Source organism: Chenopodium quinoa, unplaced genomic scaffold, assembly GCF_001683475.1.
Source record: "Chenopodium quinoa cultivar QQ74 unplaced genomic scaffold, ASM168347v1, whole genome shotgun sequence".
NCBI classification, from domain to species: domain Eukaryota; kingdom Viridiplantae; phylum Streptophyta; class Magnoliopsida; order Caryophyllales; family Amaranthaceae; genus Chenopodium; species Chenopodium quinoa.
The window spans coordinates 966,082-988,936 of record NW_018743814.1 but is presented as its reverse complement, the minus strand read 5'-3'; the positions used below and the strand labels follow the sequence as shown (position 1 = coordinate 988,936).

At 35.3% G+C, this 22,855-nt stretch overlaps 1 protein-coding gene across 2 annotated transcripts; it reads right to left on the bottom strand.

Moving 5' to 3' along the window:
* Positions 1 to 778: 778 nt before the first annotated feature.
* Positions 779 to 13,305, bottom strand: LOC110685485 (protein NLP6-like). Of its 2 annotated transcripts, none has more exons than XM_021862018.1 (8): positions 12,543 to 13,305; positions 12,231 to 12,371; positions 9,347 to 9,921; positions 8,692 to 8,718; positions 7,726 to 8,578; positions 7,113 to 7,241; positions 1,674 to 1,731; positions 779 to 1,105 (listed from the first exon to the last, which is right to left on the bottom strand). In XM_021862018.1, exons 1-7 carry the CDS (start codon positions 12,667 to 12,669, stop codon positions 1,703 to 1,705), a joined length of 1,881 nt encoding a protein of 626 aa, XP_021717710.1. In that variant the 5' UTR covers positions 12,670 to 13,305; the 3' UTR covers positions 779 to 1,105; positions 1,674 to 1,702. The 2 variants fall into 2 exon arrangements, with proteins under 2 accessions (XP_021717710.1, XP_021717709.1); XM_021862017.1 differs by having other exon boundaries at positions 779 to 1,087.
* Positions 13,306 to 22,855: the final 9,550 nt, after the last annotated feature.

The window sequence follows — 22,855 nt, the reverse complement described above, 5'->3', positions numbered from 1 at the left end:
AGGGTATTGATTATGGTGAGACTTTTGCTCCGGTTGCAAAAATGACTACAGTGCGTAAAATTTGGAACTTCAGCAAATTGATGTCCATAATGCCTTTTTACATGGTGATTTGGATGAGGAGGTATACATGAAATTACCTCTTGGTTTTGAGAGCTCGGATCCGAGCTTGGTTTGTCATTTGAGAAAATATTTGTATGAGTTAAAACAAGCTCCAAGGTGTTGGTTTGCAAAATTGAATGCGGCTCTGAAAGGGTATGGTTTTCTACAATCTTACTCTGATTACTCTCTTTTTACATACACTAAAGGCAATGTTCATATTAATGTCTTAGTCTATGTTGATGATCTTATCAAATCTGGGAATGATTCCGCTACATTGGTTGTATTAAAGGCTTATCTTTGTGATTGTTTTAAGATGAAGGATCTTGGTCCTTTGAAGTATTTATTGAAGATTGAGGTGACTCGTAGTAAATCAGGTTTGTTTTTATGTCAACGAAAATACACCTTGGATATTATTTCTGAAGCAGAGTTATTAGGAGCAAAGCCAAGTGACTTTCCGATCGAGCAAAATCACTAGCTTAGCCTTGCTAGTGGTGAATTGCTTGCGCACCCTGAGCCTTATCACAGATTACAATATTACAAAGGTTACTCTTACCATATTGGATTACACGATTAGTGTTATAATGGTGAATTTGTTCTTTTACAAGCGGCTATATGGTGTTAGCTAGTAGCGCACAAAATGCTATACCAATCACAATAACGTAACGAAATAAAAATATAATTATTATGTACGTTATCACAAGTATAATTTGCTATTAGTTATTTACGAAATGCACTAATCCTTTTAATGTTGGAAAGCATTAGAATACTTTAATCTCGGTTCTTCAGCAAAAGAAAAAATAAAAAATAAGCACACTTCTACATACATAAATTCACTATCGATTAAAGTATAACTTACAATAATTATTGTTCAATTCCATACGATAAAAAATTATTTATCTATTTACACACCCATTGATAATAAATGGAAATACCAAAGATTTGTTAAGAGATCAGCTCCTCCACAAAAGTTGGATCATTGATCACAAGCCTTCCAAAGATGGACAACATGCACCACATAAGATATAGCACATGTTAGGGAACGAAAAGTAAGAAAAAAAACTCAAAAAATTAGTGCTTTCGGTATCGTATATCCTTACGTTTAATACTCATCTATATACCTATAATAAATTAGAGTTTATTTTGGAAGAAATTTTACCTCCTAAACTATATGTTTATTTATTTATTTATTAATTTTTTAATCATTCATTTACCTCAGATTTTTATTACTTATCCATATTTTAATAAGAAAAATTGGTAAAAATAATCTCAATTTTTGTCCATTCGTTCAAAATAATTTTAATTAATAAAAATTAAACTTTTAATAAAAAAACATTCTCGTCAACAAAATGAAAAAAAGTATTAAAGAGAACCAATAAGAATATGATTTACTCATAGTAATATAATTTCAGTGTAGTAATATATTTTCAGTTCAATATAAATAATATAAGTTTAGTAAAAATAATTTCAATTGGTTTCTAAAAAAAAAAAAAAAAATCACTTCAGCAAAAATAAGGTAAAAGAGCAAGACCTAATCTTTTTTCTAGAACAAATTAAGGAAAGGCATAAATACATACCTTATTCGCTGTTTTCTCACTAAACCTTCTTAGATATCTTCTTCTACAAGTTCCATCTCTACATAAAGCATTAAAGAGTTGAACTGTTAGTAAATTTTTTTTTAACTCCCTTCATGTTTTAATAAGTGTTACAGTTTAACCAAACACGCATATTGAGACACTACTTTGACTATTAATTTATCTAATTATATATATGTTAGTAAAATCATACGAAATTCACATGTAAATATACATTATAACAAATCCAACAATATATATATATATTTTTTTTGACAACAGCACAAGAGACAAGAAAACTAAGTAACAAAGCTAGAAAAATTAACTCTACACCCATTAGCAATCAAGTGTGCCCTATGCACTTGGTCTCTACTCACCTTCCAAACCACACAAAAATCTAAACCATTTGCCTCCCTTTTGATATCTCGAATGGTCCATAGAATGTTGATGTCAGGATGTTATTGGTTATCAAGGATGCTAACCAGAATCGCAGAGTCCGAGAAGAGCACTATTTTCCCCCAGGTTTTAGTCTTAGCCCATCTAATGGTCATGAGACAAGCTAGGGCCTCCGCATGAAGAGCTGAGTTTGCTTTACAGTAGTGTCCTCCTCCTTCCTGAAATTGGCCATATGTATTAATAAAACCCCAACCCATGCCTGCGGTTCCCGTAGCCTTCTGCCACGAACCATCTAGAAGAATCGTCATTCCCTGAGAACATACCCCATGTGCCTGGAGTTTGAAAACCTCCCTCCCTAGCGAAGCGTAGTGAAAACCTGGTGGTTTAGGGCCACAGGCATCGTTCTGATGATTGATTGCCTTGCTTCTAAAGATCTTTAGGTCTTCCCTTGCTTTATCAAAATGCCGTTGAAGATTGGCCCTATCACCATCATCTGCTCTAAAGACCTTTCCGTTCCTATTAAGCCAAAGGCACCATAAAATTATTATGAAACTGAAAATTCTGTCACTATGAATGCCATCCTCGCTATAAAAGAGCAGGATATATCTCTGAATCCATTGTCGTATTGGACTGGATTCAGCAAATTCCAAATTTGAGCTGAAGCTGCTGTTCGCCCATGCATACTAAGCCATGTTGCACGTCTGAAACACATGGTGAATCCCCTCTACTCTCTCCCCACACAAGTCACAACTCACCTTTATGGAAATCCCCCTATGGTGCAAGTTAGCCTTTGTTGCAATTCCATTCATAATCACCTTCCATATGAACATGCTCCATTTTGGGGGAATATGAAGGCGCCATAAAACCTTACAAAAAGTCGGGGAGAGCCTGCTGTCAGTTACAGCTGCTTTTGTTCCCTGAAGGAAAGCATACCCCGTCTTAGTAGTGTATTTGCCTGATTTGTGGTGAGTCCAATATAAGATGTCTTCATCTTGAGCTTCTGATAATTCTAGGTTCAGGATCTCTTGAGCACTATCCCAATCAAAGTAATTTCTCACTCCTTGGATATCCCACCTCTTAGGTTCATGAAGGATCAGATCACTCACCAAGCCCGATCCTATACCTCTTAAAGGCTGACTGGAGGCAATCACAGGCACTTTCCCATTTACCCATTTCGTATTTGCCGACTTTATTGTGTCCCCTGAACCCACCTTCCAAGCAAAGCCCTCCAACAAGGTACCAGTGACTCTTTGTAGACCCCTCTTACCCCATGAGACATTACCCCTTACCCTATCAGTCAATTTTCCTGTATTCAGAGGGTTCGTTTCCCTTTTGTATAAGACTTTAGAAGCCAATAGTTGGGGATTGTAGTGCATTCTTTGAACCTGTCGAAATAACATTGCATCATTTAACGTGCTTGCAGGTCTGATACCCAAACCACCCAATCCCTTTGGTAGGTGAATGATATCCTTCTTGACCCAATGCATGCCCTTTTCCCCTTTCGAGGCCCAGAAAAATCTAGTAATCATGGAGTCTATTGTATTGACGATGGAAGTTGGCAGCTTGAAGCATTTCATTACGTGAGATGAAATACTGATGAGGACTGTGTTGATAAGGATCAACTTTGCTGATTGGGACAAATTCAACGAGCTCCACCCCATAATTTTTGTAGCCACTTTATCCACTAGATAACGGAAAGAGTCAGCTTTTTTATGTGCTAAATTAATTGGGGCTCCCAGATGAGTCCCTAAATTATCCTTGCATTCCATCCTTAAGATGGCTTTAAAACTGTTCCTGTCTTGCTCCGATGTAGACATGCTGAACTTGATGAAGGAATTATTAAGATTTAACTGCTGCCCTGACACTTTTTCAAACCTAGCCAGAAGACTTGCGATCTAGTCACAGGAGTTGTTAGTAGCTTTGAAGAAAATGATGGCATCATCTGCAAAAAATAGATGAGAAATAGAAGGAGATCTTCTTGAAACCTTGATCCCCTGAAATAGCTGTATGTCTTCTGCTAAAATGAGCATTCGCAATAAAACATCCATGCAAAAAATAAACAGATAAGGAGATAGCGGATCCCCCTGACGTAACCCACAATCCGGCTTGAAGGAGTCTGCCACCCTGCCATTTACTAAAGTCTTGTAAGAAACTGTGGTGATGCATTGTTCCACCCAATGAACCCATTTCTCCGGGAATCCATAAGCCCTTAGGATTTTGAGGATAAAAGTCCAGTTTACCCGATCGTAAGCTTTTGACATATCAATCTTTAGTGCCGCCATCGGAGCTTTATGATTATTGCTGTTGATGACATGGGTTAATTCGTGACTAAGGAGAATGTTGTCCTCCATATATCTCCCAAGAACAAAGGCATGTTGAAGTTCTGTAATGAGAAGTGGTAAAGACCCCTTCATACGATTTACCATGCATTTGGTTATGCATTTATATATCATGTTACATAAGCTTATAGGACGGAAGTGGGCTGCTATTTCCAGAAATTGAACCTTGGGTAGCATAATAAGCAGCGAGGCATTAAGTTCCTTTAACAGAAACCCCGTCTTGAAGAAATGTTGGACCGCCTCGACCACCGAGGTCCCAACTATCTGCCAGTGCACATGAAAGAACTCAGCAATGATCCCGTCCGGACCCGGGAATTTTAAATGGTGAATTGAGAACATCGCATTTTTAATTTCTAGATAGGAGAAGGGCCTAATCATTGCAGCCGCTTCCCTATCATCTAGCTGTGGGAAAGACATCTCACAGAAAAGGAGGTCAATATCATCCTCTAAGCTTTCACTTAGTCCCATGTCTAGATTAAACACCTTTTTAAGGGAGTCTTGAATCAGAGAAGCTACCTGATCTTGCCCTGTAACCCATATATCATCATCATTACGAAGAGTGATAATTTCTCGTTTTTTTTGTTTTTGTTTGACTCTATTATAAAGCATTGGCGAAGGCATATCTCCTTCCCTAACCCACTTCTCTTTAAGGCGTTGTTGCCAATAGTGAAAATCCAAAGCACAATTCGGAATTAACTCATTCACCCCAAGAACATATTCCTCCCCTTCTCTTATTGAAGTTACAACTTCCCCTTGTCGTGCTAGATTATTCGAAACACTTCTCCAATTTACCCCCCAAACAGTTTTATTATCCAAACACCACTTCTGAGCCTTATCCCGAAACGATCTCAAGTGGCTTGCCAACATAAACATGCTTGAACCATTAATTTTTCTCATCCAAATATCCAAAGTTAACACCTTTATCTCATTAAATCGAAGGCACCATCTCTCCAATTGGTACGGCCTATTTGCCTTGGGTATTGAAGGTTCCGAGTCATATAAAATTACAGCATGATCTGAAACTGTAATCGGCTCATGGAAGACACGACCAACAATATATTATAAAATGTCATTTGTTATGTTATATATTGGTAAATTAATCAAGTCAAAACCATTATGTAAATAGTGAAAAAAGTCATACTGTAACCTTTATTAAAGCACGGAGGGAGTAATAATCATTGAGAGGATATAATCAACATTAAGGTGATGAAAATATGTAGTCCATTTAGTTGCAGTAGACTTTTTTTGTAATAAAATGAAAAAAACTTGAGCACAACACTCTAAAGTAAAGCATGGGTGCACCGTGTACCCCAAACCCTGTCTAGTAGCAGACACCCCATTAACTATTGACTTAGGCGTGCAACTTGCGTCATCTACTAGTAGTTGTTTTTTATTGTAAAAAAAACAAAAAAAAAAAAAAAAAAAAAAAAAAAAAAAAAAAAAAAACCAATTAATAGCATGTGTTGCACCTCAATCAATAGTTGGTGTGTGACTAGTAAGTATTACCCACTAACAGGTAGGGACTAGTACTTGTCCATACCATAGTATAATATTATTTTCTAAATGAATTTTTAATGTAAATTGAATAAAAAAAGGAAAAAGTGGGTAAAAAAGAAACATAACCCAAAAATCTAGGAGTGAGGGTGAGGCTATGGAGTATTCTTCTTTGCCGGAGTATACTTATCAACCGGAGTTACATTACTCTTCAAGTCTTCATCCACGAGGAGCGGTGTTCTACCAGCGTAGCAAATTGTGTGGTTGATTAAAATACAAAAGGTTATGTGGATTTTAATTGATGAAAGGTAGTATAGTCGGACGCCGGCGAAGGATTTTCAAGGTCTTTAAACATTTGTTACTTTAATCACGAGATCGACGATGAATTTTCCACCGGAGTGCAAATTTACTACTTCAACCATGAAAAACGGCGAGTTCTGTGCTAGAACTGTTGAAATTTGGAATAATTTGGATGTGAGAATGTTGAAGTCGACGACATTAATTGTTTGTCGGTGCTCAGTTATTATTAACGTATATACTGTTATTTTTATTTGTATGTTGTTATCTAATGGTTTCATACTGTTATTGTACACTGTACTTGATGAAGACGAAAACGAAGAGATGATGGTGATGGTGATTTTCTCTCTCCTCTCACTCAAAGGTTTTTTAATTGGTTTTCCGGTGAAAATTTCGCCGAATTATAAACTTTACGACTACCATCACCAACACCTTTCCGATGAGAATTTTAAAAAAAATAAAATAAAGGTTTTCCGGTGAGCATTCTGGTGGAAAAAGAGGAGAGAGGGGAAAAGAGAGTTTTTTTTTACCGCTTAGTAACAAATGAGTTACTGTCTAAGAATTTACATGAAATTTCATTTTTTCCCTAGGTATGGACCAAGGGAGCCCAGACCTGGTAGTGATCTATCACTACTCGTGTGTGACTCTATTCAATGTTTGGGGTGCTTGATGCACCTATGCTATGTATCAAGGTGTTGAGGTCAATTTTGCATGATAAAATTAATAAGCATAATGGTTGTTTTCTTTTTCTTTTTACTTATATATTTATGTCTACTTGTACTTCCTGTATGGAGTTTTCAAGCTTTTAATATTAATATCCATAGGCAAAGCACTCCTTGTTAAAACCCTATATCTCCGATGTTAAAGAATCATAATGAAATAATACTAATATAATTGTACAGATTTAGATTATTACCTTGTAGTAAATTACGCTTAGCTGCTCTTTTCCTTCTCGCGGGAACACCAATACCCTTTTTCTTTCGCTCATCTTGCCAATTCTCGATTTTCAATTCCTTGCATTTCCTCTTTAGGGTGGATTTTGAAACTGCATAACAGAATGCAATTGCATCTATTAGTATTAAACATTGTAGAAACTAGAAAGATACCACATAAATTGATGACATAGACCTTTGAATGGTAAAGAGGATTAATGAGCCTAAAAACATTCAAAATGGTATTTGTTAATGCCATCAATGACTAGACACTTATTGATTAGAAATTGTTATGGGACCAACTCAACTAAATATTTAAGTCAATGAAGTTCAAGATTAGTTTATATACTCTATCACGTCCCTTCACATGATTAAAAGCCTTATAGGCTTAAAATGTGGATATAGGGAGATATGGTAGATGAGATTTGAACCTGTGACATTTGTAGCACACTATCACATTGGCATTAATTATACATGTTAATTGACTAACTCAACCAATAAGTTTAAGCTGAAAGTTGTAGCCATGATGAGTTTATATACACTATGAGACAACCTGCTTAATATCTAGTTAGAGCTTAGAGATATATAAATACTTACTTCCAAGGTCATTGGCTGCATCATTTAATGTTCCTTTGAGATACGGCTCCAAATCTTCCTTGGACAAATTATTGCATCTTTTCTTCCTAGATTTTTTTATAACTTTACATTGGACAACTTCAATTCCTGGATTATTGATGGACTTGTGATCTTGATGATCAATGAACATATTTGAAGAAATTTCCTCTGGTAATACCAAGCTGACTTCAGTTTGCTCTTCCCCTGTCATGACTGTATTCGATAAGAACGTAAAATCGTCTCTAATACCCTCACCACCGATAAGTTTTGTGCGGTAACGAACTTGCTCCGTCTCTGCCTCCAACTCTTCATAAGTAGGCGAAACCATGTTTAACTTATCAAATTGTTGTTTCATTGATGATGTAACGGACAAGACCTTTAGATCATCATTTTCTATTGTATTTTTCAAGGTTCTTTGCCAAAAGAATTGCACGATATAGAAATCATTGTTTGCGTATGCACTCCCTAAGCAAATAGCCAAGGAGCAATTAATCTTAAATTGACGTGACAAAGGCACCAAGGCGAAGTTGTCCGGAAACCGGGTGATATCTCTACAAAAACACAACCCTTTTGATGAAAATGTCGTGCCAGCGACCGCCTGTCCTTCAGCCATGTGATACATGGCACCAGCTCTCCAAAAGGGGAAATAGGAAGAGTCCCTCATGTAAAACGGCAACTCTGCATTTGACATGCAGAGTTTCTGTGAATTGCAGTTTTGGTCAGGACATGTACAAGGCATCCAAGTCTGTGCTAGAGGCAAATCATGATCTTTGCATACTTTGATCATCACTTTTGAAATCTCTGCTAGCAATCTTTGCCGAGGTTGGTAGTGAAACTGTAAATGAAACATATATATTGAGCTACGATATTAAATATTAGCTCAAAAAATCATTTTTTATGAGCTTGTTTTATGTAAATGACATAATAAGCTCAAAAGGAGAGTCTTACCTGTGTGTCTGCACGAAGGTTTACTGCCTGTAAAAGATTAAACATTATCAATTTGATCATATTGGTAAGATAATTTTTACAATTATTTAATCTAATTATAGTTGTGATGAAAACAATTCGACACGTTCCATCATGTTTAGTTGCGAATGTATGAGTTCATATTGACATATTGTCACATCATCATTTAAACATTCAATAGAACACTTAAAATGTCAGCATACAAATTGTTCCCTTCATTTAAGACATGCATCTACAAAATATTTTGCACAACATTATATTTTCATTCCATGTGTCCTCGAACGTTATCCAAATTTGAGTTATCTTATACTTCCTCTGTTAAATATTAATTGCAACAAAGAAACTTAAAATATTTCTTCTTTATTGAAATTAATATTTAACAGAGGAAGTATATAACTTTGGAACATTTATCCCACAATAGTACATTAGTAGATGCAAACAAAAAAAATCTTAAAACACAGGGTAACTAATGGATTTGGAACACATCTCTCTTCAACACATTACTGGCTTTGTCCCATTTGAATTGTCCCATTTTGACCAAAAAGTTCTAACTAATGAGACAGTAGGATATGATAAGATGATTTAGAAATAATAGAAGAAAACTTATTAGGATACGCATAAATGAAATGAGTCTAACCTTAAGAAGATTGCAGATTATATCAATGATCACAAGGTCAACTTCAGTAGATGCAACTACAACTTCATAAACTCCAACACATTGGTTAGTATAAGGATCAAACACAGGTATCGCCAAAGTTCCACATATGATATAATTTTCCTTGGTAATACTTGGTTTCGGACTATTTTGATGATGGGACTTGTATATATGCAAATTAGGCGCCCATTGAGGACACCTTAGCTGATATGCAGTGACTGAAACCTGCCTATTTAGGAGACATGTCACATCTTCCATAGTAGACAAGTACGGGATGAGGGTGTCAATGATGTTAAATGACCTACCGGTTTTACTGTTTTTATCAGAGGAATAAACTCTGGTTAACGATTCACACAAGTATCCCTCGGTCACATCTCGCATGAACCGTTTATCTTCGGTCCATGAACCAGGTATGTTGTGCTGTGAAGATCTTAGCACATTTGTCTTGACAATTTTTGTTGGAAACCATAATTGAGCAGCTACAATTTGATTAGTCTTTAATTTTGGTTTGAAATCCAAAAGTGTTTTCTCCAAGTTTTGTTCAGCGAGAAGCTTAACTGCAAGATTATAATATATAATTAAAATAAGAACTGCACAACAAAAGCAGAACTTCTAATGTAAACTGATCTGATCAAGTTTGCACATTAGAAGGTAGGTACAGCTAAAAACTATTGTGGCTCATTTGTATGTTTAAAAGTCCGAAAAACAACGAAAATACCATTTCAAATAAATAATAAAATAATATTGAACATAGAAGTATATGTACCAAATGGAAGTAAAAAGGTAAATACAAAAACAAATACATAGGCCATGTTTGGTAAAGAGAGAATTGATTGAATTTTAGCGTTTTGGGAGTAATTAAGTGGTTTGATAACAAAAATTGGTAAATTATTTTCAGTGTTTAAAAAATTGATGATTTAAAAAAGGTAATGCTTGTATTTGAAAACGGCTTTAACCTGGTTTTTGTAAGAGTTCGTTCATTTTGTCAAAAAAAAAAAAAAAAAAAAAAAAGGAGTTCTTTCATCAATAGCATCTAATGTAAGTATGTAACTATCTAGTCTCCCCTTAGAAAAAAATAATAATTATAAATTAAAAAAATGTGAGCAGCTAGTCAGTTAGCTAATAAAATCAGCTTTATCAACCAACTACTAAAAAGTAACAAAGAAGATATAATAAACTTATTTAACAATAAATTGGTTAGTAAGACTATTTACCAAATGGTTAAATATTTTATTTAAAGAACAATGCTATAAAAATATACAAGTATAATTTTTCATTATGCTACCTGAAGCTGAAGGACTAGTGAAGTAGTGATAGTTCAATGAAGTTTATTAAATATTTAAGTTGGCAGTTGTTAGTGTTCGGTATCCTAGATAGAAGGTTTGCATACATATAAATATAACATTTTTTTGGGCACTAGAGCAAGTACAAAATGGAAATCAATTACATGGCCTATTTACTGCCTTCGTCGTTCCAAATAACCGACATAATGTCCGTTATTTTACTAACAATTATCATTATCTATCATCTTAAATTTTCGTTATTTTGGGGTAATTTAGTTTAGTGAGTTCACTAAACTGAACAAGAAAGTATTAGTACAAAATCCCATACGATACAGGTTTATATGAGTATTATAGATACATATCCCATACCAATCTAGAATTATATGATAAATTAGGGTCGTTTTTGACATGAGTGGAATGGATTAGGAAACATATAGAATCATATGCTGAGATATAGATTTGAGAGTTTAGGGGCGGGGTGGGGTGAAGTTAGATAGCAAACAAAAGGATATATTAAAGCCAAAGTTGTGTTAACATTATTTAAGTAGAAATTCGAAATATATGTTTTGAACATCGTTTAACAAACTTTTACCTTACCTTATTTTAATTTATTCTATACTTAAGAAAATTGAGGGTTGAAAAAGGGTCATAAATTTATTTAGCTTAGATAATTTGGTAATTTAAGGCTATCTAATTCAATATACAATTAAAAAGAATTTTGATAGATTAAGCTCAAACATATTTACATAAATAAAATTCAACTGAATGAATATAGCAGACTCTTAGCTGCTTATTCGAGTGCACATATCCCACTTTGAAAGTTTCATATAATACTAATACACAATTAAGTTTGATTATTTAATATAAAAACATTTGGTCAAATTTGTACCATTATATGATCATTGTATAAAAGCCAATGGATTAATAATTGGTCATAATATTAATAATCAAAACTTAATAAACGATTATATGTTTTGTTCTACTTACTTTTTCTTACACAAGCTCGGCTTACAAAATCATCTATTCTACTTTTTCCTGAGCAAGAATCTTTCCTACCATTTTTGATCTATGCTATTTTTTAACCTATAGCAAACCAATAAATTATTATCAATCATGCCCTAGATAAGATAAAAAAAAATATAAAAAAAATAAAAATAAAAATACATAAAATCTCTTCATTACAAACAATGTAAACACTAGATAAATCATAAACAAGTATTCATCAGAAAATTTTTAATGAATAAATTGAGGGAAAATAATATCATAGGATGAGAATATCTTTAAAAAGTTTTGATCATCAACATACAATAAATCTATCAGCCTATCACTATTGGCTTGTGTTTTGTTTGTATCTACTTCACATATTCATTTTCATATTTTATCATTATTATATCGGTGGGTTTTACTAGGAGACAATTTATTATTTGATTGACGAATAAAATTTCATATTTGCCCATATATTAGGGTTTATTTTATATAGCCTATCAAAGCATTATCATAAAAACTATCAATGTAATGATATTAATTAATAGCACAAATGAACCAATGAAACCACAACTTTGAAACTAAGTGATAAAGCTTACCATTACCGGAGCCATCGTCGTTGACTTGGTCAATAAAGTTAGAAACCGGCGAAAAGGGCAGAACTAGCTCTTCAGGAAGCGAAACAGTGGGTGTTGGCTCGTCAACTCTGCCAAAGGTTCCCAAGGCTTCATCGTTTTCGACTTTAATCACATACAAACAAAACAACAAGAATTCGTCAGCTTTGATTTAATTGTCATGCTGCTAGTTTAAATAACACTATCTATCAGCACGATAAGAACTAAACACGTAAAGAAAAAAAAAAACCCAAAAATCTAAATAAACCATGAAATGAAAGAAGAAGTCTATCTTACCACTGGAATCATTGTTTGAGAAAGAATCAACCATCATCCAAGAAGGAAATTGGGGATCGGATGAGGGATAAGAGGTAAAGATCCCATCGGGCACCGGCTCGAGCATGAGCTCTTGTGTGAGCAACATCTTGATGTTGTGAAATGTTTCTAGGAGCACTTGCTATAGTCAAAAGATGTAAGAAAAGCAGTGGAGTAGTGTTCATTTTAGAGCATAAATCAAAGAAGAGGGTCATTTATGTGAGGAAGATTAAATGAACCCTCTTAAGTCACAATCAATTAAGGTGATGTAAAAGTTTGAAATTTGTGATCGTCGATCACTTGTCCTCCTATGTCCAGATGGGGTGATCTGAGAAAGATTAAGAAAAGTTCAACTTCGACGGCTTGATTATAATATGATTTGGATTATATGATTGTTTGGATTAGGAACTATATTCTATATCTTTTCTAATGTTTAGTAATTAAACCTTAATCAGTGTCCTAAAGGTGGTAATTAATTCATTATGGGTTGTGGACGTTACGGCCTTTATGAGTTTATTTGTTAATGGGTACCCAAATGCAAAAATGGCGTTATTTACAACGATTGGAGCATGACGTGGCTTCTTGGGTTGTTAAACTCATATTTGTGACATTGACATTGTATATAGGGCTTACAATAAGATAATAGACCAAAAATATGTGTATGTTACAATTTGTAGGGCCAAATTACCTACTAAGATGAGACACACGTGTGAATTTAGACATATGGATTGCATTTTACCTTAATCTTACAAAACTAGACAAGGAGTTGTCAATAAGTTTTAGCAATTTGTTAATCATTTTAATAGATACGAGGAATAAATAAGTATACAAATATAAGTAAGGACTTTTTGTCAGAAATTACCTTTTAAAAGCAATTTTTTTGTGAGAAACTATCTAATAAAAACAAATATTGTAAGAAGCAACCCAATTTGGGTATTTCTACCACGTCACATGGCTCAATGAGAGCATGACACATGTCACCTGAAAAGGTCTCCAAACGGACCTCCTAGGGGTTGACACGTGTCAAGAAGATACGCCCTCAGGTTTTGGCGTCTTCAAGGCCCAATTCCCGAGGTAGTAGCAAAACGGTGCAGCCCGAATCCCTAGGCCATCAAACCTTAATTAGGGCATGGCACACCTTTCGAGGATCCTATAAATAGGGAGATTTCCCCAATTATTGGGGCACCTAACTTTTTACAATTATTACATCATTTATTACTCTTGAAAAAAGAGAAAACACCTGATCTCGGAATCGGAGAAGATATTTATTTTCCGCACGTTTTTACTCTAATCCCGTACTAACTTAACCATCAGAGGAGGACCTCTGAACATCTGGAGCTCCGTTGTTTTGCAGGTACTGGCGGCTTAATTGGATCCAGTCTGTGAGCTGTAACTCTCCCAAGGGATACAAAAAACCCCGAAATATTTGGCGCCGTCTGTGGGGAGAGTACCTCAAATATTGTTTCACAAGAACCTATACTGCCTCTAGAAACCAACCGCCCTCCGGTTGATGGAGAGGTCCATACGGATCATGACACTAATAACTGAAAGGAATAGTCACTAGTAGAAAAATACAAAAAGGCAACCCCCAAATGGCACCGGTTCAGACCAAACCGGTGCCAAAAACCGCCCTAAAAATGGGCGGTATTTTAGACCAAGAGTAATGGCGTCGGTTCAGACCAAACCGGTGCCAAAAATACAAAGGGCACCGGTTTGGTCTGAACCGGTGCCATTTGGGGGTTGCCTTTTAGACCAAGAGTAATGGCGCCGGTTCAGACCAAACCGGTGCCAAAAATACAAAGGGCACCGGTTTGCCACTGAACCGGTCCAAGGTTTTTAGGAAAAACCGGAAAATTTAAACCCTAAAACCCTTATAAGCTTCGATCTCCTTATCTCTCCTCCTTCTCTCCGCCTCCATTCCCCCATTTCATCTCCTCTACTTCTCTCTCCTCCTTCTCTCTCCTCTCTCTCTCTTCGTTCTTCTTTCTTCTTTCATCTCCTTGATCTCCTCTCTCTATTCGTTCTTCTTTAATTAGTCTTTCAACTCCCTTTGATCTCCTCTCATATATATGCAGCAACCAAAGCTCGAGGACAGCCGATCTCCTCTCATTAGCGCAACAACAGCCGCCGCCACCACCACAATGTTCAAGCACCACCACCGGCATCAACATCAACAACAATTTCTGGGATTTTTTTTCAAGTTCTGGCTTTTTTTTCGATTTTAATAGTTTTTGTTTTCGATTCACCAATTTTGGTTTCGTTTTCGATTCACCAATTTTGGTTTTTGATTTTGGTTTTGGTTTTTGATTTTGATTTTCGATTTTGGTTTTTATTTTGGATTTCGTTTTTAGGGTTTCGATTTTAATTTGCCTTTTATTTTGGATTTTGGTTTTTTTTCCTATTTGTTTTTCGTATTTGTTTTTTTTTTTCCGATTTTGATTTTGTTTTTTTCGAATTTTTGGTTTCTTTTTTTCGATTTCAATTTTGGTTTTTTTTTTGGTTTTTGATTTTGATTTTGGTTTTCGATTTTGGTTTTTATTTTGGATTTCGTTTTTAGGGTTTCGATTTTAATTTTCCTTTTACTTTGGATTTTGGTTTTTTTTCCTATTTTTTTTCGTATTTGTTTTTTTTTTCGATTTTGTTTTTTTTTTTTCGAATTTTTGGTTTCTTTTTTCGATTTCAATTTTGGTTTTTTTATTCGTTTTTGATAATTTTTTATATTTCAATTTCAATTTCTGTTTTATATTTTATATTTTATATTTTGATAATTTTGGTTTTTTTTTTTTTTGTTTTTGATAATTTTTTATATTTCGATTTCAATTTCTGTTTTATATTTTATGTTTTGATAATTTTGGTTTTTTTTTTCGTTTTTGATAATTTTTTAATTTTTTGATAATTTTTATATATTCTTAAGCTTATTTTTACCAATTGATTTTTTTTCTGTTTTAATTAGTGTGTACAGATTATGCAAGAATATTGATATGTTCATGTTGTAATTTTTTTTATGATTTATAATGTAATTTTTTTTATTTATTTATAATGTTAGTTGTAATTGATCTATATTGTAATTTTGGATTTCATTATGTATTGTAAATTTTGGATTATATATATTGAAACCAATTCAATTTTTGCTGTGAATTGTTATTTTTTTTTCAGTTGATTTTATTGGTAAGTGAAAAAAAACCAAAAAAAAAAATAAAAATAAAAATGGACATTTTTGGCCCCGGTTAACCGGTGCCAAAAGAAGGATAAATATTTTTTTTTTAGTATTTTTGGCACCAGTTAACCGGTGCCAAAACCTGTTTATGGCACCGGTTTTGAACCGGTGCCAAATAGAGGGGTATTTGGCACCCCCCACATAGGCACGGGTTCAAACCGGTGCCTTAGGCCGGGTTTGAACCGGTACCAAATGCGTTTTTTCACGTACTGAGTGTCCTTCGAACAAGTGTATTATTCTAATAGTGGTTTTAGAATTGTTAGAAAGCTAATACATTCTGTAAGGTCAAGTGATTGGAATTCCTGGGTGGAGGCCGCTTCCGATCAGTAATATTAATGCATAATTAATATTACAGCTTAATATTGATTGAACCATTTGGGTCACACCCAAGCAACCAACGAGCCGAAGCGACGAATTAATTCGGAAGGAATTAATGAGTCCACCGAGTAATATTTATTTAGATGTCGAAAATTCGAGCTTAGAGCATCAAAACCGAGCGTCGGAAGTCAAGTCCAAAATAGTAAAAGACAAGACGTGCAAATAGTAATAAATCGACGTATTTCCCGATATACTCCTAGCATCGCAGTGCCTCGTGCAATCCAAGTGCTAGGGGCACAATGTGTAGCATGGTGGTTAGCATGCGCACCAAGCCGAGCCTTGGCTGGCTAGTGCGTGCTAGCGCATGCTAGCAACCAAGTGCACGCAGAAGGCAAGCCTCGGCACCAAGCCTCCGTAGCATCCCGCACTTGGAGTGCGCGGCTTGTTGGTTGAGGGCAGCAGCTTCCCGCAACTCATGGGTGTGGGTGGCTGGGTCGAGACTAAGGGAGGAACAAAAGGAAGCCCACTTGGGTGCCTTGGTGCCCAAGTGGGAGTAGACATGTGGCGCAAGGTGAGGGAGAGAGTGGGGAGGAAGTTTGGTCCCCCACTCTCCAAGTGGTCCTTACTTGCTCTCTCATGTATAGTTGACACTTGTTGATTTATTACTAGCTTGCTTAAATAATTTTATTTTACCTTTAAAATAAAATGTGAAAATCTCATTATCCCACATTTATGGGAGAGACAACCATACTCTCATCTTTTCCTATAAATACCCATGTAAGGGCATTGAAAATGATGCTTGAGTAAGAGTTGGAAAAGGGATCACTAGTAGTGAAAACCTTTGAACAAAAGAGTTGGAAAAGGTATCACATTTTGTGAAAGCCTTTGAACTCAATTACTCGGGTTTATCGATCGGGTCTTGCTAACCCCAAGACATTTAACCTAGTCGGTGATTGTTGTTGCGGGTTGATCATCGTTGGAGGCTTCGTAATTTCGAAGCTTGCTTTCAAGTAAGAGCCCAAGCGGTCGGGCGAAGCACGCTCTAAAGGTAATCTTATTATCTTAATCTTGTTATTAAGTTAATTATGTTTATGGTTTTATTTATTGCAAGTGCGGTCTTGTTTTTGGGTTTGTTTCCGCGCTGAGTCGGACTTACCAAACCCCAATAGCGGTGTCGGAGCCTCGCTCGTTTATTTTTAAAACCATAATATTTTTCAAGGTGTTTTTATGGCTTAATTTTTTCTGGTTTTAAGTTGCTAATTAAATTAGTAGCTCGTTTTGTCCATTTTAACCTCGTATTAGAGCTGACTTCAGCTCTCGAACCCAGATTTCGACCAAAAAATAGTGAATTTTGGGTGAAAAAGGCGTTCTGGAAATGGTTTTATCCTTATAGCTTTCGGTTTTTAGCCAAAAAACGACCAAAAATGCACTTTTCGAGGGGGTTTTCGTTTTTATGAAAAATTTTAAGTCTTTCTAACCTTGAAAATTAATTGAATATATATGGTGGTTATGTAATTGGTTCAATACATATTTTATATGCAATTTTAAACCTCTTTAGGCATGATTACTTGGTGGTAATTTGTGTTTGAAAGCTTGGTTTTATTTTTCACATAATTGCAAATTAATTGCATTCAGTGTGAAATTGTTGTTCTTTGAGACTTCTAAGTACTAAAGATTCAATCTATAATTATGTTAAGTGATTGAAACTTTGAGTTACTAAATTCCTTGAATTTTTGTTGAACTTCGTTGATTTAATCATTTTTTAGTTGATTGGAATCATAAAGTTTGCAACTTGTGATAGAAATTTGTTCATCTTCATATTGGAAGATATAATTTTTCAAGGATTCACAAGTATTAAAGTGTAGGGAATATTTCAAGCATTACCCCAAACTTGAACCCCACTATGATCATACACTTAAGCATGGTAGTGTCCAAAGGGAAAGAAGATAGAGCAAAAGAGTCGCCAACAAGTTTTAGGAACTTGTAAACCGTTCACGAGGTGAAGATTACACCCCTTAACGATTCAGGAGATCGTCAAATCCAATAGGTCTGGAACCATGACTGGTAGTTTGGGGATGAAGGTACAAATCCAACCTAAAAGAGATTGAACCTCCCCTAATAATAGGCCTCTACTTTATTCTGATTGTATTCATGTGCGCTTTCTGACTAACATGCAATCAATAGGATTAACCCTAAACCTGTTTATCTATGTTGGTTGAATATTAATGCACAAATAAATCTATTATTGGCGATCACTTGAATTATAATCAAATTAACCCTAAACAAGATTATTAATTATCTCATTAAGCGTGATTACAAGTACCAATTCCCTTTAAACATGCATAAATGGTGTGGTCAAGCAATAGCAATAAATAAGTATCAAGCAACATAATAATAATACCACTAAACAATTATAATCATAATATTCATTTTAAAGCATAATAATAGCAAGATCCTAGGCATGGTACTAACAAGATTAATAACAAACTCTAGCATGTCACTAAGTATAAAAATCAAAGCTTTAACCCTAACATGATATTAACATGCTATTAGGAAAGAATAAGAAGCATCGCATGAATCACAATTATCATATTTGATATTAGAAATTATAGTTATTACCTAAACATGATACTAGGAAGATCAAAACGCCCTAACATGGCACTAGGAATCATAATAACAACCTAGACATGATTTCTAAATCATAATAACAACGCAAACAATTAAAGCACTTACTTGGATGCCTCGTATCTCTTTCTAATAACAAAATACACGCGTTAGTAACTTCAAGGAAAATAATAAACAACAATTAAATTAAATAATAATTGAAAGAGAGATTTGGGATCAAACCCTCAGAAATATCAAACCTTTCACGTCTAGAGCAAAGGCAACTTCGAATTATGCTAGGTGTATCTAGGTCTTATGAATGCAGAATTTCGTAAAAAAAGGGGTTGGTTTAGAAAAGAGAGAGAAAAGAATTAGAGAACTAAGGAATTGATGATTGTAGATGAGAATTGATAATGGATTAGAATTCGTGATTGAAAACGGAGTTTTTAGGAGGCTATTTATAGAGAAAAATCAGCCAAAAAGATAGAAAATCGAACCAAAGTTTTGACATGAAAAAACGGAGTTAGCGCCAGACGCTAAAGCTAGTGCCAGGCGCCAAGCTTAGCGCCAGGCGCCAATGCTGGTGTTAGGCGCTAATCAGGTTTTTGACGCGTTTTCTAAAATCTGATAGAATTTAACCGTACAGGAGGATAAAATCGTATTTTCCTCAAAAACACTCTTTTATTCTGATTAAAACTCTAAAATGTCAACAAAAGTCAATTTATCAATGCTAATTGAATTAGGAATGAAAAGAACCTTCTAGAAGAATCTAGAAGACTAAAACCATTCCTAATTGCATTAGGAATGATAAATCCAGATTAGGCCCTCCCTTAGATCATTGGGCCGCATATAAGGTTCAAACCGGGCCCACTTTAGTAATTGGGCTTATAATATATCGTTGGAAAACTCTTTTCAAAACCTATCCAACTACACTACTATTGGAACCATATCATAGACCAACCAAAATGGATTGGCTGTTTTCTTAAAATAGGTTTTCAAAACAAAGAGAAAAGAAAAGAAATTAAAACTATCCTCAACACTAGACTTTCCACACTTTCACTTAATTCGATTATGATTCGACGTGAAAGGTACTAATCACCGGGTTGGGTTTTGGGGAGACACAAACGGGTGTCTATAGAAGCCCCCACTTTGACTGAGTTTGGAAAAACGCTAGTTTCGAAAACAAAAGTCAAAGTATCGATAGGGACGGAGAATGATTAAGAACGTTCTGCGATCCTAAATACCTCTTGTAACGCCGATACCTGCAAACTAGCATTAATTAAACAGATAAAAGCGTTAAGAAACGCGTATCTTGAACCGTCGAGCACACGTCTTTGACAGTAACTGATTTGTTGTGACGATCTTCCGCAAGCTAGAGAATACCGCCGGAAGATTGCTACACCTGTAACTGCCTCCAATTTCCGCTGTGATAGTCTTCGAAAAGATCACTGTTTGGTGATCCTTAATGCTGCTATGCCAGTACGTAGGCGCTTTGTTGCTTGTGAACCAGTATGTCGGTGCTTTTGCTGTGATGACAATCCTCTTTTCTTTGGGAATAGTTACCAACACTACTCTTGTATGATGTATGACAATCTGATTTAGGGAAAGTTGTCAATGATTCGTAACAATCCATCCTTGGAAATGTTGCCACAATGAAGCGACAATCCGTATCTCAGAAAATTTGCCCAAAATCTAATTTTTTGGGAAAAGTTGCCAATGCTTCGTAACAATCTGTCATAAGAATTTTGCTATGATCGACAATCCACATCTTGGAATATAACTCTTGAAAGCAATCCACCTTGGAAATTTGCCAACGCTATGCGACAATCCTTTTAGGAAAATATTGCCACAATTGACAATCCGCGTCTTGGAACATTTGCCAAAAAAGAGTCGATCGACAATCCACTTCGGGAAAATTTTCCACTTGCTGAAATTAATGACAATCCACGTTGAGGAACTTTTGCCGAAATTTATGATGAATAGAGTCCTACAACAATCCTTTGGGAAATTTTGCCATAGGGAACTGGGTGTATGACAATCCAATCTCGGAAAACTTGACAGCGATGACAATCCGAACTTGGAAAAAATTGCCAAATAGAGAAGGAGCACGACAATCCACACTTGGAAACTTTGCCAGAGATGACAATCCAATCTTGGAAAAATTGTCGTTGAATAAGATGCACGACTGTAGGGAATAAATTTCAAGCGTTAACCCCTAGCTTGAACCTCACTGTGATCATACACTAAAGTACGGTGGCGTCCAAAAGGGAAGAAGATAGAGCAAATGAGTCGCCAACAAGTTTTAGGAACTTGTAAACCGTTCACAGGGTGAAGGTTACACCCCTTATCGATCCAAGAGATCGTCAACTCCATAAGGACTAGAACCAAATAAGGGTTCGGGGATGAAGGTACAAATCCAACCTAAAAGAGATTGAACCTGCCCTAATACACTACGTGAAAAAATGAAATTGGCACCGGTTTAAACCCGGCCTAAGGCACCGGTTTGAACCGGTGCCAATGTGAGGGGTGCCCAAAAAGTGACTTAAAAAGGCACCGGTTCAAACCGGTGCCAAAACTCAGAATTGGCACCGGTTAACTGGTGCCTAAAATGGCCAAAAAAAATTATTTGCTTGTTTTTGGCAACGGTTAACCGGTGCCAAAAGTGCCCAAAAAATATAATTTTTTTTTCTTTTTTTTTTGTCTTTTTTTACTTAAAAATTAACAGGAAATAATATTAATAACAAAATACATACAATAATCACATTCATCAAATAAATTAAAAATGACATATATGTATATATATATTCATCAAATTACAGAAAAAAAAATTGATATTACATTACATTAATACATTATATTACAATTTCAGAAAAAAAAATTAACATTACAACATCGAATTAAAACACCAAAATCTACATCATCTTGATATTTGAATCCTTTTTCTGTGTGGAGTGTAAAACCTGTATCAAATTTGGACACCAAAATTAATAAAAATCCTCAATAAACTACAATCTGAAATTTTTAAACATTGTAGAACAATAAAAAAAAACAAAAAAATTAAAAAACAATTGCAACCAAATTAAAGCAAAAACAATGCAAAAAATCTGGTAATATGGAACCAATAAAAATAGTGTTCGGCTATTAAAAAAAAAATTCCTCAAATTAAACCCACAACCACCAACCACCAACCACCGGCAACAAAATTAAACATAAAACGCAAAGCTTTGAATTCCACCAAAAATCTTCGAATTCCACCAAAAATCTCAAAAAAAAAATGTGAGAAAAAAAGAGAATTTACCTCGAATTACACCAAAAACCCCCGAAATTTGCTTAAATTTGGGTTATAAAGGTCGAATTCGACCATGAAAACTCCAGATCTAGAGTTTTCATGGTCGAATTTGACCTGAAAACCTTTAATTTCATCACTAGGGGGAGAGAAAGTGCGAAAACAATGAGGCAATCGCTGGTAGTGGTGATGATGCATGTAACGGTGGTGGTAAAAATGGCCGAAAAAAATGAGGAAATCGAACTTTGTGGTGGTGATGTTACGGTGGTGGTGGGGCTTTGCGATGTTGTAGTTGTTGTTGTTGCGGTGGTATTGTTATTGTTGTAGAGAAAGAAAAGAGATTGGGAAGGAGAACTAGAGGAGAGAGAAGGGAGAGCAGAAATCCGAGCTGAGAAGGGAGAGGAGAGTGTGAAGGAGGCGGAGTGAGAGGAGGGAGAAGGAGAGCAAGGTTTAGATTTAGGGTTTTAATTATTTAAAGGGAGGTGGAGTGATGAGGCGGTTTTTTTTTTTTTTAATAATTAAAAGGTCCGGTTCACTTAGGCACCGGTTCAAACCGGTGGCCTTTATGTTTTTTGCACCGGTTTGAAGTGAACCGGTGCCTTTTAGTCTGGTTTAGCTTCCCACCAATTTTGTAGGCCATTTTTGGCACCGGTTTGGACTTAACCGGTGCTAATTAGGGGGTGCCTTTTTGATATTTTCTACTAGTGATAATAGGCATCTACTTTATTCTGATCGTATTCATGTGCGCTTTCTAATTAACATGCAATCAATAGGTTTAACCCTAAACCTGTTTATCTATGTTGGTAGAGTATAAATGCACAAATAAAACTATTATTAGCGATCACTTGAAATTATAATCAAAATTAACCC

Coding starts and splice junctions, on each gene's coding strand:
- LOC110685485 (XM_021862018.1), bottom strand. CDS start 12,669: ATGTTGCTCACACAAGAGCTCATGCTCGAGCCGGTGCCCGATGGGATC. Junction 12,372..12,542: donor CTCAAACAATGATTCCAGTG/GTAAGATAGACT, acceptor ATGTGATTAAAG/TCGAAAACGATGAAGCCTTG. Junction 1,732..7,112: donor TAAGCGTAATTTACTACAAG/GTAATAATCTAA, acceptor TGCTTTATGTAG/AGATGGAACTTGTAGAAGAA.